Consider the following 22,543-nt stretch of genomic DNA (forward strand, 5'->3'; position numbering starts at 1 on the left):
GTGGTAACATTTATTTGATATGATTTGCGTTTATTTGTTAAAAAAGAAAATTTGACAAACATTTTGAAAATTTTGCAATTTTCACATTATTTTTCATATCCTTAAATCAGAGAGTCATATCGCACAAAAATCAGCACAGTTTTGGAAACAATTTTTTTTTCGTTAGGAAGTTATGAGGGTTAAAATTTGACAAGCGATGTCTCATTTTTACAACAAAATTTACAAAACCATTTTTAGGGACCACTTCACATTGGAAGTGAGTTTGGGGGGTCAATATGACAGAAAGTACCCAAAAGTGACACCATTCTAAAAACAGCACCCCTCAAGGTGCTCAAAACTGTATTCAAGAAGGTTATTAACCCTTCAAGTGCTTCACGGGAATGAATGCAATTTGGAAGGAAAAAATAAACATTTATTTTTCTATAACAAAAATTTTTCTTTACACCTAATTTTTTCACTTTTGCAAGGGTAACAGGAGTAAATGGACTATACATTTTGCTTTGCAATTTCTCCTGAGAATGCCAATACCCCATATGTGGGGGAAATCTACTGTTTGGGCACACGGCAGGGCTCGGAAGAGAAAGCGTGACATTTGACTTTTTGAATGTAAAATATGTGGGAATAATGAGCGGTTGCCATGTCGCATTTGGAGAGCCCCTGATGTGCCTAAACTGTGGAAACCTCCAACAACTGACACCAATTTGGAAACAAGACTCCCCAAGGAAATGTGTGGTGGGCACTTTGAACCCCAAGTGCTTTGTAGAAGATAATTACGTAGAGCTGTGAAAATAAAAAAATCATATTTTTTCAACAACAAAAAAAAAAATCTTTCCGCTCTCCATTTCTTTCCAAGGGGTAACAGGAGAAATTGGACCCAAAAATCTGTTGTGTAATTTGTCGTGAGTATGCTGACACCCCATATGTGGGGGTAAACCACTGTTTGGGCGCATGGCAGAGCTCCGAAGGGAAAGAGCGCCGTATTGGAGAGCAGATTCTGCTGGAATTGTTTGTGGGTGACATGTCACATTGTCAGAGCCCCTGAGGTGCCAGAACAGCATAAGCCCCCAAAAGTGACTGCATTTTACCAAATTCTTCCCTGAGTGAATTCTTCTAGTGGTGCAGTGAGCATACTGACCCCACAGCTGTTCCATAGAAAAATATACCATTGGGCAGTGAAAAAAAAATGACATTTTTACCACTAAAATGTATTTTTAACCCCAGATTTTACATTGGAAAATAGGTAGATAGGTAAATGGTCACTACACCCATAGATGAATTCACAGAGGGGAGTCATTTCCAAATCCCAGAGCAACTATTTTTGTAGTACCCCATGACTAAGATCAGGGAGGATTGAAACGTTGGGTATGGGTATCTAGGCAGTATATACAAATTTTTCTGTTCTGGCACTTTTTTTCTGTGGACTGGATGTTTTTGAATAAAATTCACTAATTTTGCATAGTATCCAAGAAAATTGTGCGGTGAATTATATTTCTTGTGCCCATTTTGGAAATTACACCCCTCTGGGATTTCATCTATGGATATAGTGACCATTTTCACTACATGGATGATTTCCACAAACACGTAGTGGAAGGTTTAGAGCAAAAATGTCATTGTAGTGCCCAATATATTGTGCCCAGCTTGTGTCTCTGGAGACCTCCCCCCACCTACCCCCGGAAATTGTTAGGTCAGCTCTACTCAAATGTGTCTGTCACTAAATAAACCAAATGCTTGAATGTCAAAATGGTTCAAAAACGTGGTTCTGTGTTGAAGATTGTAAAGCAGTCATGGAGGCATAAGTTTGGCAATGATGGGCATTGTGGGTAATAATAGCGGGGATCATGCCTCATTCCTCTCTAGGAACATACACAACATCTTCTCTGGGGGTTCTTTCTTGTTTCAGTTACTGGAATGAGTGCCATAAAAGGTCGCTCAGTGAGTCTTCTGACATCTTCAGATTCTAAAGGATTGGCGCAGACAACATTTTCAAAAACAAGATTTACATGACCTTTTTAAGGTAACCTTTTTTACATGACCTTTTTAAGGGATTCAGAAAGAGAATTGTTGGGATCCAATGGCTGGATATCCTTAAAGACAAAAATGTCCAGGAAGGATGGGAAATCTTGAAAAATGAAATTCTCAAAGCACAATTGTTGACAATTCCGAAAAGAGGGAAGAATAGGAAGCATTTAAGGAAACCAGGATGGATGAACACAGAACTTAAGCACATGCTAAAAAGGAAGAAAAAAATGTTTATAAAATGGAAAGAGGGAGGCATATCTAAAGAAGAATATAATGCTGTCTGCAGAACCTGCAGGGCACAAATCAGATTATCTGAAGCTGACAATGAATTGAGGCTTGCAAGAGATGTCAAAAGCAATAATAAAGGATTTTGGGGATATGTCAAAAGTAAAAGAAAAGGTCAAAGATGCTATAGGATTTTTACAGGATGAAAATGATAAAATGGTAAGACAGGATGTTGAGAAGGCTGAACTTTTAAATTCCTATTTTGCATCTGTTTTCTCTCAGACAGGAAATGTAACATCAACTGTTCTTCACTGTCCTATTAAGGGAATAGAAGAATTCAGGATATCTATAAACCGAAAGATAGTGAGGAAACACTTAGCTAACCTAAATGAATTCAAGTCTCCAGGTCCAGATGAATTACACCCCAGTGTACTGAAGGAGATAGCAGAAGAAATTTTTGAACCCCTCTCCATAATCTTTGAAAATTCTTGGAGAACAGGAGAAGTCCCAGAAGACTGGAGAAGAGCAAATGTTGTTCCTATCTTCAAAAAGGGGAAGAAGGTGGACCCAGGCAACTATAGGCCGGTGAGTCTGACTTCTATACCAGGAAAGATCTTTGAACAAATTATTAAACAACATGTATGTCAGTACCTGGATAAGAATGAAGTGATTAAACAGAGTAGGCATGGGTTTGTAACTAATAAGTCATGTCAGACTAACTTAATTTCCTTCTATGATGGAATCACTGATTGGGTGGATCAAGGAAATGCTGTAGATATAGTATATCTTGACTTCAGCAAAGCATTTGACAAAGTATCTCATACAATCCTTATTGAAAAAATGACTAAGTATGGAATGGACAAGGCAACTGTTAGGTGGATTCATAACTGGCTTAGTGATCGGACCCAAAGAGTGGTCGAAAATGGCTGCACATCCAGTTGGAAGAATGTCTCAAGTGGGGTACCACAGGGCTCTGTCCTGGGCCCTGTATTGTTCAACATGTTTATCAACAATTTAGATGAAGGAATTGAGGGTAAACTGATTAAATTTGCTGATGACACAAAGCTAGGAGGGATAGCTAATACTAGAGAAGAGAGAGAGAGGATTCAAAAAGATATAAATAAACTGGAGAAGTGGGCAGCAACTAACAGAATGGTTTTTAACAGGGAAAAATGCAAAGTACTACATCTAGGCAATAAAAATGAAAAAAGCATATACAAAATGGGAGGAATAGGGCTAAGCAACAGCACATGTGAAAAAGACTTGGGTATACTAATAGATCACAGACTGAATATGAGTCAACAGTGTGATGCAGCAGCAAAAAAGGCAAATGCAATTCTAGGATGTATTAACAGAAGCATACAGTCTATATCACGTGAAGTCATTATTTCCCTCTACTCCTCTGGTCAGACCTCATCTGGAATATTGTATCCAGTTTTGGGCACCAAATTTTAAAAAAGACATCAACAAACTGGAGCAAGTTCAGAAAAGAGCGACCAGAATGGTGACCGGTCTGCAAACCCTGTCTTATGAGGAAAGGTTGCAGGATTTGGGAATGTTTAGTTTGCAAAAGAGAAGACTGAGAGGAGACTTAATAGCTGTCTACAAATATCTCAAGGGCTGTCACTTTGTAGAAGGATCAACTTTATTCTCATTTGCACAAGGAAAGACTAGAAGCAATGGGATGAAACTGAATGGGAGGAGACACAGATTAGATATTAGAAAAAACTTTTTGACAGTGATCAATGAGTGGAACAAGCTGCCACGAGAAGTGGTGAGTTCTCCTTGAATGGAACTCTTCAAACAGAGGCTGGACAGACATCTGACTGGGATGATTTAGCGAATCCTGCTTTGAGCAGGGCTTTGGACCAGATGGCCCAGGAGGTCCCTTCCAACTCTACGCTTCTATGATTCTATGATTTTCCTGATAATCAAGGAAAGTATCTGTATTTCCGGCTTTTTTGTATAACACAAAAGAATTATATGTGGCCACCTGAAACAAATACATGACTAACTTTTTATACCAGATATATGATTCTCTTGATACCTGGTATGGCTGTAGAACCTGATCTGCAAGGTCCACCCCCCATATATTTGTTGTAGTCAGTGACAGACACAGGTTTTGGAGTAGTGGATCCCTGTTGGTCTGCAGTGGCCCTTGTGGCATCTGTGTGGATCGAGCTCAGGATAAAAATATCTGACTGCCCCTTTCAGGACTCTTTGCTGACCATTGATTGTGGAAACCCTTGACAGTTTTTGCGAATGGTCCCACAAGCCCCTATGTTATGTACAACCAGACTTTTAAATAGGGGTATGCTGGTGTAGTAGTTGTCAACATACAGATTGTAGCATTTTTGTAAAAATTGAGTTATCAGCTCCCAAACCATTTTTCCCGATGTCCCCAGATAAGTAGGGCCTCCTGGTGGGTTTAGTTGGCTGTCTTTCCCCTCATAAATGTGAAAAGCTGATGTGGATCCGGTTGAACTCTCGCACATTTTATAGAGCTTTATTCCGAACCTTGCCCTCTTAGAAGGAATAAATTGCTTGAGGTGCAGTCTTCCTTTGAATTTTACAAGGGACTCATCAATGGAAATGTTTTCTGTTGGGGTTTAGAGCTTTAAGAACTTTTCTGTCAAGTCTTCAATGATGGGTCTGATTTTGAATAGTCTGTCATGTTCAGGGGCATTTCTGGGCAGGCATTGACTGTTGTCGTTAAAATGCCAAAATCTCAAACTGTGGAAAAAAATAAAGCTATGGAGGGGTATATGGGAATACACGAGATACAGCCATTTGGTTTGACCCCTGGCTGACTGAACTGCTAAGTCTATGGAATTTTGGACAGTGGAGAAGAATAGGTATATGGTATGTGTCGCAGTTGCTAGATGGTGAGACATTTAAAACATTTGAAACACTTAGGGAAGAGTTCCCTTTGGAGCATACTGTGTTTTACCAGTATCTGCAGCTGCGACACGCATTCTCTAGACAGTGAAGGTCACCGATAGTGATACAGAATGACAGTATGTTGAATACGCTTGGCCCCAGAGGGGCACTAGGGGTCTTATTTCGATAATTTACAGGGGATTGCTGGGTACATTTTTGTATAGCCACCCATTGATGGCTAGATCCAAATGGACAAGGGATTCGGGAGACACATCGGATGAGCAGTGGGAGTCGGTTTTACAATATGTCCCTAGAATATCTATGAGTGCCTCTGGGAGGGGGCCGCAGTTATACACTATACATGGGGTATACAGGACACCTGTGTGGATGAAAAAGGCTGGACTAAGGGCAGACTCTGAATGTCCGAGATGTACGATGGATGAAGCTGATATCCTTCATATGCTATGGTCTTGTCCATGATTACAGGCATTTTGGTTTGGGGTCCTAAATTTAGTGGAAAGAGTGACGGAAGCAAATATTACTCGAGATCCATTGACGTGTATTTTAGGACATGTAGAGGAGGTGGCGTTGGATGAATGGGGTAGGCCAGCAATAGCCAGACTGCTTTATGTTACAAGGAAGACTATCACATTGCACTGGTTAGATGAAAATCCTCCTGCTAGGAAGGAATTTGTAAATAGAGTTAATTTTGTAATCCTTATGGCGCGAAGTGTCTACATGAAAAGAGGCAAGAGAATATCTGGGGGGGCTGGTTGGACTTTCCTGGATTGGCTTCCGCAGAACTCGTCAAAAATAAGTTATTAGGGTTATAAAACAGCGTACAACATTGTAATGCATGGCTAAGGATTGTAGATGCGTGATTGGGGGGGTTCTTGTTATGGGAAGGGGGAGGGATGTGTTTGGTGTATTTGCATTTATTAAAAAATGGGGAAAGTATTATAATTTGTACTCTAATGTATACTTATGTATGTAATACTATCCTGTATGCTTTCTTCAATACTTTCTACGCTGTCAGAACATAAAAGTGGATAAGCCTCCTCCACTATAAAACTGAAGGGCCATTTTATTTGTTTTCATTTTTTTTCGTAAATACAAAACTACGACGTGACTGACGTGACCAAATTATTGGGGAAACAATTGAGAAAAGCCTAATTCTTTACCCTACCCCTAACTTTAGAAGAAACCCTAACCCTAACTTTAGCCCCAACACTAACCCTAACTAACCTGCCTTATCTGTTTTTCTTTTTATTTGATATTTGGGAGGCAGAATGAACAAACAGTTGAACACCGCACACTACTGGTTCATCCAACAAGATTTTCTATTAGACTGTGAACTGTCATTGTCTTGGTAAATAATTGAAGGTTTTTACATAGCTTGCCATTTTTATGGACAATTTAACCCCTTACCTACAATTGACGTAATATTCCGTCCATGTGACCATGGACCTAATTACCATGGACAGAATATTACGTCATCGCGATCAGCGGCGCCCACGTGGTGAGCGCCGCTAATCGCGGCCGAGTGTCAGCTAATTATCACAGCTGACACCCGGCACAATGTGTCAGGGGCGGTCACGGACCGCCCCCGACACGTTAACCCCTTGCACACCGCGATCAAACGCGATCGCGGTGTACCGGGGGTTAAAGGGAAGCATCGGCAGGGAGGGGGCTCCCTCCGTGCTTCCCTGAGCCCCCCACGGCAGCGCAATGTGCAGCGCTGCTGCGGGGGACTCCCTTCCTCCAGGCCCCCGAATCCAAGATGGCGACGGGGGCCTTCGGGGGCCTGAGGAAGCTGGCTTCCTCAGTGCCTGCAAAGCGCAGGCATGAGGAAGTCTGCAGCAGTGCCTGTGACAGATCGCTGATCTGTCACAGTGATCTGTGATGTGACAGATCAGCGATCTGTCACAGGACAGTGATGTCCCACCTGGGACAAGGTAATAAAGTAAAAAAAAAAAAAAAAAAAGTGTTAAAAATAATTTAAAAAAAATCGCTAAATAAATTAGTTAAAAAAAAAAAAAATATTCCCCAATAAATCCATTTTTTGAAAATAAAAAAAAAACAAAACAATAAAAGTACACATATTTGGTATCGCCGCGTCCGTAATGACCTGCCCTATAAAACTGTCCCATTAGTTAACCCCTTTAGCGAACCCCTTAAAAAATAAAAATAAAAAACGAAGCAAAAAATAATGATTTATTATCATACCATCGAACAAAAAGTGCAATAACGCGCGATCAAAAAGACGCATATAAATATCCATGGTACCACTGAAAACGTCATCTTGTCCAGCAAAAAACGAGCCACCATACAGCATCATCCGCAAAAAAATAAAAAAGTTATAGCTCGCAGAATAAAGCGATGCAAAAATAATTATTTTTTATATAAAATTGTTTTCATTGCAAAAAACCGACAAAACATAAAAAAAGACCTAAATGAGGTATCGCTGTAACCGTACTGACCCGAAGAATAAAAATGCGTTATCAATTTTACCGCACGCGGAACGGTGTAAACGCACCCCCCAAAAGAAATTCATGAAAAGCTGGTTTTTGTTCATTCTGCATCCCAAAAATCGGAATAAAAAGCGATCAAAAAATGTCACGTGCCCGAAAATGGTACCAATAAAAACGTCAACTCGTCCCGCAAAAAATAAGACCTCACATGACTCGGTGGGTCAAAATATGGAAAAATTATAGCTCACAATATGTGGTGATGCAAAAACTATTTTTACAATAAAAAGCGTCTTTTAGCGTGCGACAGCCGCCAAACATAAAAACCGCCATAAATCGTAAATCAAACCCCCCGTTATCACCCCCTTAGTTAGAGAAAAATAATAAAACTAAAAGAAAATGTATTTATTTCCATTTTCCCGCTAGGGTTAGGGTTAGGGTAGGGTTAGGGTTAGGGCTAGGGTTAGGGCTAGGGTTAGGGTTAGGGTTAGGGCTAGGGTTAGGGCTAGGGTTAGGGCTAGGGTTAGGGTTAGGGTTAGGGCTAGGGTTAGGGCTAGGGTTAGGGTTAGGGCTAGGGCTCAGATTAGGGTTAGGGGTGTGTTGAGGTTAGGGTTGGAGTTATAATTGGGGGTTTCCACTGTTTGGGCACATCAGGTGCTCTCCAAAGGCAACATGGCGTCTGATCTCAATTCCAGCCAATTCTGCGTTGAAAAAGTCAAATTATGCTCCTTCCCTTCCAAGCTCTGCCATGTGCCCAAACAGTGTTTTACCCCCACATGTAGGGTATCAGCCTACTCAGGACAAATTACAAAACAACTTTTGGGGTCCAATTTCTCCTGTTACCCTTAGGAAAATAAAAAACTGGGGGCAAAAATATAATTTTGCGGAAAAAAATGTTTTTTTTATTTTCACGCCCAGGCGTTATAAACTTCTGTGAAGCACTTGGGGGTTCAAAGTGCTCTCCACACATCTAGATAAGCTCCGTGGGGGGTCTAGTTTCCAAAATGGGGTCACTTGTGGGGAGTTTCAATAGTTTAGGTACATCAGGGGCTCTCCAAACGCACATGACACCCGCATACCAATCCATCAAAGTCTGCATTCCAAAACGTCACTACTTCCCTTCCGAGCCCCGACGTGTGCCCATACAGTAGTTTTCTCCCACATATGAGATATCAGCGTACTCAGGACAAATTGGACAACAACTTTTGGGGTCCAATTTCTCCTGTTACCCTTGGGAAAATAAAAAAAATGGGGACTAAAAGATGATGTTTGTTGAAAAAATACGATATTTTTATTTTCACGCCCGGTCGTTATAAACTTCTGTGAAGCACTGGGGGGTTCAAAGTGCTCACCACACATCTAGATAAGTTCATTAGGGGGTCTAGTTTCCAAAATGGGGTCACTTGTGGGGGGTTTCCACTGTTTAGGTACATCAGGGGCTCTCCAAACGCAACATGACACCCGCAGACCATTCCATCAAAGTCTGCATTCCAAAACGTCACTACTTCCCTTCCGAGCCCCGACGTGTGCCCATACAGTAGTTTTCTCCCACATATGAGATATCAGCGTACTCAGGACAAATTGGACAACAACTTTTGGGGTCCAATTTCTCCTGTTACCCTTGGGAAAATAAAAAAATGGGGACTAAAAATCATGTTTGTGGAAAAAATACGATTTTTTTATTTTCACGCCCGGTCGTTATAAACTTCTGTGAAGCACTGGGGGGGTTCAAAGTGCTCACCACACATCTAGATAAGTTCATTAGGGGATCTAGTTTCCAAAATGGGGTCACTTGTGGGGGGTTTCCACTGTTTAGGTACATCAGGGGCTCTCCAAACGCAACATGACACCCGCAGACCATTCCATCAAAGTCTGCATTCCAAAACGTCACTACTTCCCTTCCGAGCCCCGACGTGTGCCCATACAGTAGTTTTCTCCCACATATGAGGTATCAGCGTACTCAGGACAAATTGGACAACAACTTTTGGGGTCCAATTTCTCCTGTTACCCTTGGGAAAATAAAAAAATGGGGACTAAAAGATCATGTTTGTGGAAAAAATACGATTTTTTTATTTTCACGCCCGGACGTTATAAACTTCAGTGAAGCACTGGGGGGTTCAAAGTGCTCACCACACATCTAGATAAGTTCCTTGGGGGGTCTAGTTTCCAAAATGGTGTCATTTGTGGGGGGTTTCTATTGTTTTGGTACATCAGGGGCTTTCCTAATGCGACATGGTGTCCGATCTCAATTCCAGCCAAAAACGTCAAATGGCGCTGCTTCCCTTCCGAGCTCTGCCATACGCCCAAATAGTGGTTTACACCCACATGTGGGGTATCAGCGTACTCAGGATAAATTGCACAATATCTTTTAGGGTCCTGTTACTTTTGGAAAAATAAGAATTGTGGGTGAAAAGATCATTTTTGTGGAAAAAATATGATTTTTTAATTGTACTGCTGTACGTTATAAACTTCTGTGAAGCCCTTGGGGGTTCAAAGTTCTCACCACACATCTAGATAAGTTCCTTGGGGGGTCTAGATTCCAAAATGGTGTCATTTGTGGGGGGTTTCCACTGTTTTGGTACATCAGGGGTTTTCCAATCGCGACATGGTGTCCGATCTCAATTCTAGCCAAAAACGTCAAATGGCGCTGCTTCCCTTCCGAGCTCTGCTATGCGCCCAAATAGTCATTTACACCCACATATGGGGTATCAGCGTACTCAGGACAAATTGCACAAAAACTTTTAGGGTCCTGTTACCCTTGGAAAAATAAAAATTGTGGGTGAAAAGATCATTTTTGTGGAAATAATATGATTTTTTAATTGTACCGCTGTACGTTATAAACTTCTGTGAAGCCCTTGTGGGTTCAAAGTTCTCACCACATATCTAGATAAGTTCCTTGGGGGGTCTAGTTTCCAAAATGGGGTCACTTGGGGGGGTTTCCACTGTTTAGGTACATCAGGGGCTCGCCAAACGTGACATGGCGTCCGATCTGAATTCCAGCCAATTTTGCATTGAAAAAGTCAAACAGCGCTCCTTCCATTCTGAGCTCTGCCATGCGCCGAAACAGTGGTTCCCCCCCACATATCAGGTATCAGCGTAGTCAGGACAAATTGCACAATAACTTTTGCAGTCCAATTTCTCCTGTTACCCTTGGTAAAATAAAGAAAATTGAACCTGAAGTATTTTTTTTGTGAAAAAAAGTTAAATGTTCATTTTTTTTTTAATATTCAAAAAATTCCTGTGACGCACCTAAAGGGTTAATAAACTTCTTGAATGTGGTTTTAAGCACCTTGAGGGGTGCAGTTTTTAGAATGGTGTCACTTTTGGGTATTTTCTATCATATAGACCCCTCAAAGTGGCTTCAAATGCGAAGTGGTCCCTAAAAATAAAATGGTGTTGCAAAAATGAGAAATCGCTGGTCAAATTTTAACCCTTATAACTTCCTAGCAAAAAAAAATTTTGGTTGCAAAATTGTGCTGATGTAAAGTAAACATGTGGGAAATGTTATGTATTAAGTTTTTTGTGTGCCGTATCGCTGTGATTTAAGGGCATAAAAATTCAAAGTTGGAAAATTGCGAAATTTTCAAAATTTTCGCCAAATTTCCGTTTTTTTCACAAATAAACGCAAGCTATTTGAATGCAATTTTACCACGAACATGAAGTACAATATGTCACGAGAAAACAATGTCATAATCACCAGGATCCATGAAAGCGTTCCAGAGTTATGACCTCATAAAGGTACAGTGGTCAGAATTGTAAAAATTGGCCCGGTAGTTAACGTGCAAACCACCCTTGGTAGTGAAGGGGTTAAAGGGGTTGTCCACTACTTTTTAGTAACCCCCCCATTGTATCCCCCTGGGGCCCCTAATGATTTTTGTAATTACCTTGTGGTGCCAATTCTGCCTGTGAGCGGCGTTATGCGGGCAGCTGATTCCAGGTCACGTGACCCCCAGGCTGCAGCTGCCGCTAACAACTGCTGATGTCATGTCAATTTCCTGACTCTGGAAATTGATGTGACATCATCAGCGGGCATGACCCCGCATCAACACACTGCTGTCATTCATCAAGAGTCACAGCAGTGTGTGGGCAGTGCTGCACTACATGTCACAGCCCCATCACTCTGCAGCATCTGTCTCCTCACCCATCAAGAGTGATGGGACTGTGCAGGGGGTGGACAGGCCGTACGGGGGGTCTGCAGGCTGCTGTGTGTGCAGGCTGTCTGCTGGCTATGCGGTGAGTGGACGGGCCGTGCGGGGATCTGCGGGCTGTCTGCTGGCTGTGCAGGGGGTGGACAGGCCATGCGGGGGTCTGCGGGCATCGATCTCCTGTAATAAAAATAAAATAATAAAGCAACCTATACTCACCTTTCCGCTGTAGTCCAGATAATAACGAGGGTCCCAAGACTCCCATATAGAGCAGTCGCATCAGCTGATGCGACCGCTCTCCAGGGGCCCCAGCAATGAAATAACAGGCAGAGGTAATCCTCCGCTGTGTATCCCTCCACCACCGGGAAAGAGGTCCCGTAACCCTAGCCCTAACCCTAATTCTCATGCAGCACTAATCAATACGATTAGTCCCCAATCCCCACAATTTTAAGCGTGTCCTGAAAACGCATTTATTCAGACTGGCCTATCGCCTCAACACATTAACCTAACCTATCCCTGTGTGGCAGAGCCAAAAATTTTACCATAACCAGGTTCCCAGCATCATGTTCCCACATGCTTTATGCATCCATTAGCCCTCTGTGTCTGTACTGTTACACACTTAACATTATGGCTGGTCCATACAATCAGGGCAACTGTTACCACCCACCTTTCGTGTCTACCTCTTTCCTCATAGACTGTAAGCTTGCGAGCAGGGCCCTCACTCCTCTTGGTATTTGTTATAATCTACTGTATGTGATTATTGTTATGCTGTAATGTCTATTGTCTGTACAAATCCCCTCTGAAATGTAAAGTGCTGCGGAATATGTCGGCGCTATAAAAATAAAATTTATTATTATTATTATTATTATTGCTGCAAAGTGAGAGCCTGAACTCATGTAACCTCAGTGATGCACTGCAGGAGCCATTGTCTCCTGTCAGTTCATCACTGGGAGGCCCAGTCCCCTGATGTCACTGTTCTATAGGGGAGATCGTCGTGGGACACTTATTATTAATTGGACTGTGTTGGACAGGGAGTATACGGTTTGTTTGTTTATTTTATTACTTTTTATTACAGGAGACCAAGGGCATCGCTTGGATCTGGGCGTGCAAAAAAATATGAATTCCATGTTGTGTTTTAGTTCATTAAAATACTTTATTCTTATGTGTGTGTGTGTTTTTTAACATTTTATTACTATAAGATTAATAATGGATAGGCGTCTTATTGACGCCTGTCCATTATTAACCGGGCTTAATGTCATTTTCCAATAGCAAGGTGACATTAATCCCTTATTACCCCATATCCCACTGCTACACGGGGGTGGGAAGAGAGGGGCTAAGTGCCAGAATTGGCGCATCTTATAGATGCGCCATTTTTGGGGCGACTGTGGGCTGGTATTTGTAGCCAGGGGGGTCCAATATCCATGGACCCTTCCTATGCTATGAATATCAGCCCGAAGCTGTCTGCGTAGCCTTTCTGGCTATAAAATTTAGGGGGACCCCACGTCATTTTTTTGGGCGTCCCCTATTTTAATAGCCAGTAAAGGCTATGAAGACAGCTGTGGGCTGATATTCATAGCCTGGGAAAAGGCCATGGGTATTATCCCCTTCCCAGGCTACAAATATTGGCCCCCGGTCGTCGGCTTTCCCCCTATGGCAAAGAAAATTGCGCGGGAGCCCATGCCATTTTTTTTTATTTCTTATTTTTTTAAATGAAATATTGTTCATTAATAAATATGGATATAGCTATGGATATATATATGGAAATATCTATAGATATATCTATGGAAATAAAATATCTATGGAAATATCCATGGATATATCTTAGGATATATCTATAGATAGATATATGGATCGATCTATAGATAGATATATGGATCTATCTATCTATCTATCCATCTCTCTATCTATCCCATATCTATCTATCCCATATCAATCTATCTATCCCATATCTATTTATCTATCGGTGTGTAATGTAGTGTGGGTTGGACAAGTGTAAAAGAGGAGGTTGGACAGAAATGACAACACAAATCATTTTTTTGTTAAATAACATATCTTTATTTAGGTTACAAAAACGCAGACAAATCCGCATGTGAAAAACACATGAAAAGAGCATCAATAAAGCAACTGCATTTTCTGCCAAGAGCTGTGGATTCTGTGTGGAATAATCCGCCCTGGAATCCGCCCGGTGTGCACACAGCCTTATAGCTCTCAGCACTATAACGGTGTGTACATGGGGACTTATTATTAAGAACGTCTGTGTCTGTGCACGCTCCTGCGTGTGTGCGCTCATGATGCTTGCAATGTGTTTTATGTGAACACGTGGCGGATTGTGCTGTGGATTTTTCCGTGTGGATTTTGCTATATCCGCAGGTACAATGACTGGCGTCTTACCTGCGGATTTTCTGCAGATTTTGTGTGACTTTTACCTGCTTTTTGACACCTGCGGATTCTTATAATGGAGCAGGTGTAAAACGCTGCAGAATCCGACATGTTGCAGAAATGAACCCTCAGCGTTTATGCTGCTGATTTTCTGCACCATGTGCACAGCGGTTTTTGTTTTACATTGACTATAATGGCACTGTACAACGCAGGAGAATCTGCTGCGCTTCCGCAGGGCAAAATCCACTGCGGATCCGCATTAGAATCCGCAACGTGTGCACAGACCCTTACAATAAGATGCTTCAGATTGAAGCGAGAGGAGGGAGGGGTTTGGGTGTGTTTTGGAGTGGGTGTGCTAGGTGCTGGCTTACAGGCCAGTGCAATGCATCATGGAACTTGTAGTATTAGAGCACAGTAAGTCGGGAGAAAGGAAGTTGTCGATTAACCCGATGAGAGCTGGAGCCAGCACAGAAACTGTGCTGCTAGAGTGTGATAAAAGGTAATATTGCTAAAATAAACACAGTGGATGTTTTTAGTGGCACATAATAGCAAGATTTATGAAAACAAAAGTTATAGTGGTGGACAACTTCTTTAAGTAGAAATGTTCAAAAATATAAAACTCAATGATATTTTATTAAAAAAATTGTTTTTTATCTTAGCAGATGACTGTACCAGGAGATCAGAGGGACAGCTGACATCTTCAATTTTTAAATCTGATGATCTTGAGATCCTACAAGATACAACTGAAGTGAATGCCATTACTCCAGATATATCATCATCCATTCACAGCAAAGATCCGTCATCTGATCCTATGAAACAGGTCCCATCTTCTGATTCATTACTGACTACTAAGGAAAATCAAAGTCACAAAAGAGGCATTAAAAAACAAACTGCTCCTAAAGCAAAGAAGTCATTTTCATGTTCAGAATGTGGGAAATGTTTTAACCAGAAATCAGATTTGGTTACTCACCATAGAATTCACACAGGAGAAAAGCCTTTTTTCTGTTCAGATTGTGGGAAATGTTTTAACCAGAAATCAAATTTGGTTATTCACCATAGAACTCACATGGGGAGAAGCCTTTTTCCTGTTCAGAATGTGGGAAATGTTTTGCACTTAAATCAATGCTTGTTACTCACCAGAGAACTCACACAGGGGAGAAGCCCTTTTCCTGTTCAGAATGTGGGAAATGTTTTAACCAGAAATCAACTTTTGTTAAACACCAGAGAACTCACACAGGGGAGAAGACTTTTTCCTGTTCAGAATGTGGGAAATGTTTTGCAGATAAATCAAATTGTGTTACTCACCATAGAACTCACATGGGGGAGAAGCCTTTTTCCTGTTCAGAATGTGGGAAATGTTTTAACCACAAATCACATTTTGTTAAACACCAGAGAACTCACACAGGGGAGAAGCCTTTTTCCTGTTCAGAATGTGGGAAATGTTTTGCACATAAATCAATGCTTGTTACTCACCAGAGAACTCACACAGGGGAGAAGCCTTTTTCCTGTTCAGAATGTGGGAAATGTTTTAACCAGAAATCACTTTTTGTTAACCACAATAGAACTCATACAGGGGAGAAGCCTTTTTCCTGTTCAGAATGTGGGAAATGTTTTAACCAGAAATCAATTTTGGTTAATCACCAGAGAACTCACTCAGGGGAGAAGCATTTTTCATGTTCAGAATGTGGGAAATGTTTTGCACGTAATTCACTGCTTGTTATTCACCAGAGAACTCACACAGGGGAGAAGCCTTTTTCCTGTTCAGAATGTGGGAAATGTTTTAACCAGAAATCACATTTTGTAAAACACCATAGAACTCACACAGGGGAGAAGACTTTTTCCTGTTCAGAATGTGGGAAATGTTTTGCATGTAAATCACTGCTTGTTATTCACCAGAGAACTCACACAGGGGAGAAGCCTTTTTCCTGTTCAGAATGTGGGAAATGTTTTAACCAGAAATCAAATTTTGTTAAACACCAGAGAACTCACACGGGGGAGAAGACTTTTTCCTGTTCAGAATGTGGGAAATGTTTCAGCTCGAAATCACAATCTGTTAATCACCAGAGAACTCACACAGGGGAGAAGCCGTTTTCCTGTTCAGAATGTGGGAAATGTTTTAACCAGAAATCACATTTGGTTCATCACCAGAGAACTCACACAGGGGAGAAGACTTTTTCCTGTTCAGAATGTGGGAAATGTTTTGCATGTAAATCACTGCTTGTTACTCACCAGAGAACTCACACAGGGGAGAAGCCTTTTTCCTGTTCAGAATGCGGGAAATGTTTTAAGCAGAAATCACATTTTGTAAAACACCAGAGAACTCACACAGGAGAGAAGCATTTTTGATGTTCAGAATGTGGGAAATGTTTTGCACATAAATCACTGCTTCTTACTCACCAGAGAACTCACACAGGGGAGAAGCCTTTTTCATGTTCAGATTGTGGGAAATGTTTTAACCAGAAAGGAAATCTTGTTAAGCACCAAAGAACTCACACAGGAGAGAAGCCTTTTTGATGTTTAGAATGTCGAAATGTTCTACTCAGAATTCAAGTCTTGTTACACATGAGAGAATTCACACAGCAGAGAAGCCATATTCATGTTCAGAACGTGGAAAATGTTTTAAATGGAAAATAGATCTTGATCGCCATCAAAGAGCACACATGGGGAGAAGCCTTTTTTCCTGTTTAGAATGTGGGAAATGTTTTAACCGGAAAGCAATTTTTGTTAGACATCGGAGACCTCACACAGAGGAGAAGCCATTTTCATTTTCTTAATGTGGGAAATATTTTACTTGGAAATCAACTGTTAATAAACATCAGAGACGTCACATAGGGGAGAAGCCTTTTTTATGTCCATAATGTTTGAATACTTTTAACCAAAATAGAATCTTCTTAAATGGGTTGTCTCTTGTCATTCCTCATTTTTGCTGAAAAAAGGATAAAAGTAAACTTTATTAATTCCAAATGTAAAACTATACCCATAATTCACCCCCTGAAGGTTAGTCAGAAGGTGACTAATAGAAAAAATATGTACCCAAAGTTCAGTGGGTGAGATGACGTATACACACTCACTGTCCAAGGCTCGCATTTCTACGTGCTTCATCGTCCTCACCAAAGGCAATTCATCAGGAGAGTATTTAATATTGACCTATATTCAAATGAGACTAGACAGAAAAAGCTGAAATCATGTTATCCGAAACAGTCAGAAAACTAGCCACATTTTGGCAGATCCCAGACCTCAAATTATTTACTTCGTAAGTTTATAAGCCCCTCCAGTGTCAGGAATACTGTAGATAGTATGTGAAAATACAGTATAATTCTTGTGATTTTTCTCCTATAGGGACTGCCCTAATTTGGTATAATAATCTTAATAATCTTTATTTTTATATAGCGCTAACATATTCCGCAGCGCTTTACAGCTTGCGCACATTATCATCGCTGTCCCCGATGGGGCTCACAATCTACATTTTCTATCAGTATGTCTTTGGAATGTGGGAGGAAACTGGAGTACCCAGAGGAAACCCACGCAACACGGAGAGAACATACAAACTCCTTGCAGATGTTGTCCTTGGTGGGATTGTAACAGCTGTTAATTAGTAGTGCAGACAAATTGTCCTTGACTAAACTCAGTCTTCAGACAGCCCAATATGTACCACTCAGGGAAAACTCACCTGCTCCAAAGATCATTAGCAGCTTCTAACTAATGGCCATGCTGCGGTCTGTCAGGGAATGAGTGCAATATCGTTATAAAGACTAGGGATATGTGCAGTCATAATGTCTGGGAGATCTGTGCCATTATTTAGTATGAATATGGAAATTATCTCTGAAAGATAAGTGTTCCCTGAGCGGTATATACGGTATTTTCACATACTATCTATTCCTGACACTGGAGGGGCTTATAAACTTACAGTATATAGTTTGAGGTCTGGGATCTGCCAATATGGGGCTAGTTTTCTGACTGTTTCGGTTAACATGATACATGCAGGGCCGCCATCTGGGCATTACTGCCCTGACTGGCGTATGGAGCCGGGAGGGCAGAGGGGGCCCGCATCGGGCCTGGTCTCCTCTGCTCACTGGGCCCCTATCGGCAGCTAAACCGGGCCCTCGGCGCAGCGGCAGTTAAACGCTATTGACATGCGGGCCCGGCGGCCCGCATGTCAATAGTTAACAGCCACGGCAGCCACCAGCCAATCAGAGGCTGGCAGCTGACGTCAGCAGCAGCGTGCACCTCGCCGGCATCTGACGTTAGTGTCAGTCACCTGCTAGAGCGCGCTGCAGCATGGAGGGAGTGCGAGCGTCGCCCGCCACTGGAACGTGGCCCGCCACTGGAACGTGGCCATGTAAGGAGAAATTTTTTTTTTTTCTGACAGCGGCGATCCGGCGGGCAAAATGCTGAAGTGGGGCAGAATGGTGAACATGGGGCAGAATGCTGGACTGGAGCTGAATGCTTAATATGAGGCAGAATGGTTAACATGGAGCAGAATGCTGGACTGGGGCAGAATAGTGAACATGGGGCAGAATGCTGGACTGGGGCAGAATGCTTAACATGGGGCAGAATGCTGGACTGGGTCAGAATGCTGGAGACTGGGGCAGAATGCTTAACATGAGGCAGAATACTGGACTGGGGCAGAATGCTGGACATGGGGCAGAATGCTGGATTGGGGCAAAATGCTGGGTGCTGGGGCAGAATGCTGGACTGGGGCAGAATGCTGGACCTGGGGCAGAATGCTGGAGACTGGGGCAGAATTCTGAACATGGGGCAGAATGCTGGACTGGGGCAGAATGCTGGACATGAGGCAGAATGCTGGACATGGGGCAGAATGCTGGACTGGAGCAGAATGCTGAACTGGGGCAGAATGCTGTACTGGGGCAGAATGCTGGACTGGAGCAGAATGCTGAACATGGGGCAAAATGCTGGACTGGGGCAAAATGCTGAACATGGGGCAGAATGCTGAACATTGTTGTAAATGGTATAAAAATATTGCCTTTTGCTGCATTACATCAGACAAAGTGATTTGACCACTGCGTGTGTGTTGAGTCTCTTTGTCTCCAAGCACTTGTGAACAGAAGGGCGAAACCTCGTACTCCGGCCTCACTGGTGATCTGGCAAGATCTGACGCTTGGTCAGAACAAAAAGCAGCTACGACAGTTTGACGCCCAACGGGGACCGTGTGGAGACCAGCCTATTCGGAATCCATATGTGGGAGTTTCCTGGGAGGTTGAAAATTCAGAATCCAGGCTGCAGCAGGTGAGAACTTTTATTCTTACACTGATTTTGCATTTGCAACCTCTCTAAGGATCTCTACATATCTCTGGGTAAGACTGTACAAACACGGTTCAAAAAGAACCCACATCACCAGGGAGTGGTGAGTATGTCCGTATGAGAGTTGAATAATAGAGTAATAAGATAATAGTCATCTGTATTATCTGTTAATCTGTTCTGGCAATATACTAATATACTAACTGGTCGTGTACTGGTGTACTGTGTAGCACAAAGCCTGGGATAGAGTCTGTGCAGCGTCTATTTTGGATTTTCAGTAAATCATAAGAGGCTGTATTTTGTATAGGGCTGTGGTTTTTGGTTGCTCGGGTTTTCATTGATTCTTATTGTGAAGTTGGCTTTGGTGTTCTCAGAGTGTCAGTCGACACGGCTGCAGGTTAAGGTGTCAATTCCAAAGTGCAGGATACGCAGGCTGTGTGAATCCTTGTATATATGTCTATGAGAACCTCCGAATGAAAGGAGAGATGAGTAATTGAGATAAGGGATTTTTGTTATCTTCTCTTTGTAAAATCAAATGACCGTATGAATGAATCACACATCATTTTGTGTCCACAGATTTGTGACCTTTCTAGTTGTGGGGGAATCCCAAACAGATGCGTTATAGATATTTCAAATCTACATCTGAGACTGAATGAATTGAGTAATGATATAGCTCGTGTTATATGTGGCATTACATTGTAAAGTTTCCTGAATGCATTTGGCCATAAAAGGGCAAGATGTGGTTACTCACATTATACAGTTATCTGCTCTTACAGTGAAATCCCGTGATTTTGAGTTTTTCTTGTAGAAATTGATTTTGATTAAGTCTAAAGAGCTATGGCATTCTGTTAGTTGGACCATTGGTCCCCGGTTTAAAGTGGGTGATATGGTTTGGTTGTCATCTAAGAATATTCCTATGAAGGTTGCATCTCCAAAATTTAAGCCAAGATTTGTTAGACCGTATAAGATTTTGGAGATTCTTAATCCTGTTTCTTTTCGATTGGCTCTTCCAGTTACATTCAAGATCCACAACATATTTCACAAATCACTGTTGAAGAGGTTTGTCAAGCCAGTAGTTCCTATGGCGGCACCTCCTGACCCTGTATTGGTTAAAGGCAATGTGGAATATGAGGTAGAGAAAATATTGGATTCTCATTTGGTTAGACGGTGTATACTATGATTTATTTTTAATGGTTTCAACACTCCCAATTAATTAATACCAACTATTGATATAGTTTCAATCAGCTCTTTGAACCTTCCTAGAAGGTCATTGAAACTTGTTTCAACCAGATGGTCAAATTGTCCAAGCAGAGCAAATAACTGGCTTACACTTATCTACCAACAAAGGACCTTCGTTGCCATAATTAGATTGGGTGTGTTAACTTTCCCCATGGATTGTCAACTGGTGAAATCTCATCTATTTGGCCTCAGGGGGTCGTCTCACTGGCATCCAAGGATAGATACTGTTTAAGTCTCACATTTACTTTGGAACATCAAAGGCTTTAGAGAAGTTTTTACATATAAAAGGAGGGTACTGATTAGCAGAGGGAGAGAGACAGAGAAAGAGATGTGACAGACCAGAGAGGACTGAGATGAGACTATCTGAATAATGTAATGTATGAATAATGCCTGTTTCTGATTAATGCATATGTATTTATAGATTTATATTGTTTATTATTTGATCTTATCACTTTATATAGTAAATCAATTTAGTAAATTCAATTCTTGTGTGAGCATTTTCTTATTCATCACAATCCATTGGAACCCTTACAATACAAATTGGTGTCAGAAGTGGGATTGTTTTGAATAAAAATGTTTGCAAAATTGAATAAGTTTGTTAAGAGTAGGAAAGCCGTTGAGAGTAGTGTCAGATCTTTGCCAGAATGGGTGTTACCAGGAAAGTGGACCCCAATGGCACAGGAATGTAACAAATATATGGAGGGACAGCGGTTATCAAATCCTCAGAATGTGGCTTGCAAATTTGATCTCTCAAGGTATGATGCAAAAGAGCAGAAAACTGCAGCAGCCGTTGGATGGATCTGTGTGCAAGTGTCCCAAAGAATACAGGAGATAGACAATTTGCGTTTAGAGCTGCATACAGTTTTAGAGCAAAGGATTAGCTTGCAATCAGCCTTGAGAGACCAAATGAAACAGCATGACAATATGCAAAGGAATTTTGAAGCTTATGTAATGAAAAATGTGAATAAGAATAGGCGCAGGAGGAGACAGCGGCCAGTGTCAGATATTTGTACTGCACAGATTAGAACCATGATTGCACGTGAGAAATGGTCAGATTTGCTAGAATGGGATGACAGTGAGACAGATGAGGAAGAAAAGCAAGCCAGACCGATTGTGACTACTAAAACTAGGAGAGAAGTCACACAGCGTAGTGGAGATAGGATGGATGCAGGAAACGCAGCTACAGGAGCAGAAGCTTCAATGACCGAAGTAACTAGGAATTATACAGCAGGAGAATTAACAGAATTAGCTACCAGGTACAGGCAGCAAGCAGGAGAACCTCTGTTAGCATGGATTCTCAGATTATGGGATCAGGGAGCCGATACTGTAATCTTGAACCGTCTTGCGGCAATAGGACTTTGTAGTATTTGTATTGATCCTATGGTGCGTCTAAAAATGAGACGTGCAAGGGACACTACAGAGACTTTCTCTTTGCTGCATTTGGTGAGGGATTCTGTGGCACAAGTGTATGACTCTCCCATGGAATTAATACCACAGACACGATGGGAGTCTCTTGCAGATGGAGTTCAGAGATTGAGAGAAATCGCAGGTATAGGTGGCATAACTCGCAATCCTGTGCCAGATCTGAATGATCATTTTGCTGTTGTTGAGGATTGGAAGGGACCAGATGCTGCAATATTGACGGTATTGATGAAGAATAAGTGCATAGAAGGTGCCCCAGCGTCACACAAAGCCCCATTATTCACTATGTTCAGTGCACTTATGGGAAATTCCACTACTGTCTACACAGCATGCAATTTAATCTCCCAGCTATCTGCTCTAGAGAGAGCAAAAGTATCAAAAAATAGTACAGTAGAGAGAGTAGATCAAGAAAGGAGAGAAGAGGAGGATACCCAAATTAGAAAGAGCAGGACAGAAATGTTTTGTGACCTGATAGCTAGTGGGGTTCCATTCCAGGAGATAGATGGG

At 41.7% G+C, this 22,543-nt stretch overlaps 1 protein-coding gene across 1 annotated transcript in view; it reads left to right on the plus strand.

The window, feature by feature from the left end:
* Positions 1-17,017, plus strand: part of LOC141078112 (uncharacterized) — a 53,805-nt gene extending 36,788 nt beyond the window's left edge. The window contains 2 exon segments of the mRNA XM_073564952.1: positions 14,776-15,338; positions 15,341-17,017. Of these exon segments, the coding sequence (XP_073421053.1) occupies positions 14,776-15,338; positions 15,341-16,630 (1,853 nt within the window). The 3' untranslated portion in view covers positions 16,631-17,017.
* The last annotated feature ends 5,526 nt before the right edge of the window (positions 17,018-22,543 follow it).

This window comes from Dendrobates tinctorius, unplaced genomic scaffold (assembly GCF_039654945.1).
Source record: "Dendrobates tinctorius isolate UK_male_01 unplaced genomic scaffold, ASM3965494v1 ptg000504l, whole genome shotgun sequence".
Classification (NCBI taxonomy): domain Eukaryota; kingdom Metazoa; phylum Chordata; class Amphibia; order Anura; family Dendrobatidae; genus Dendrobates; species Dendrobates tinctorius.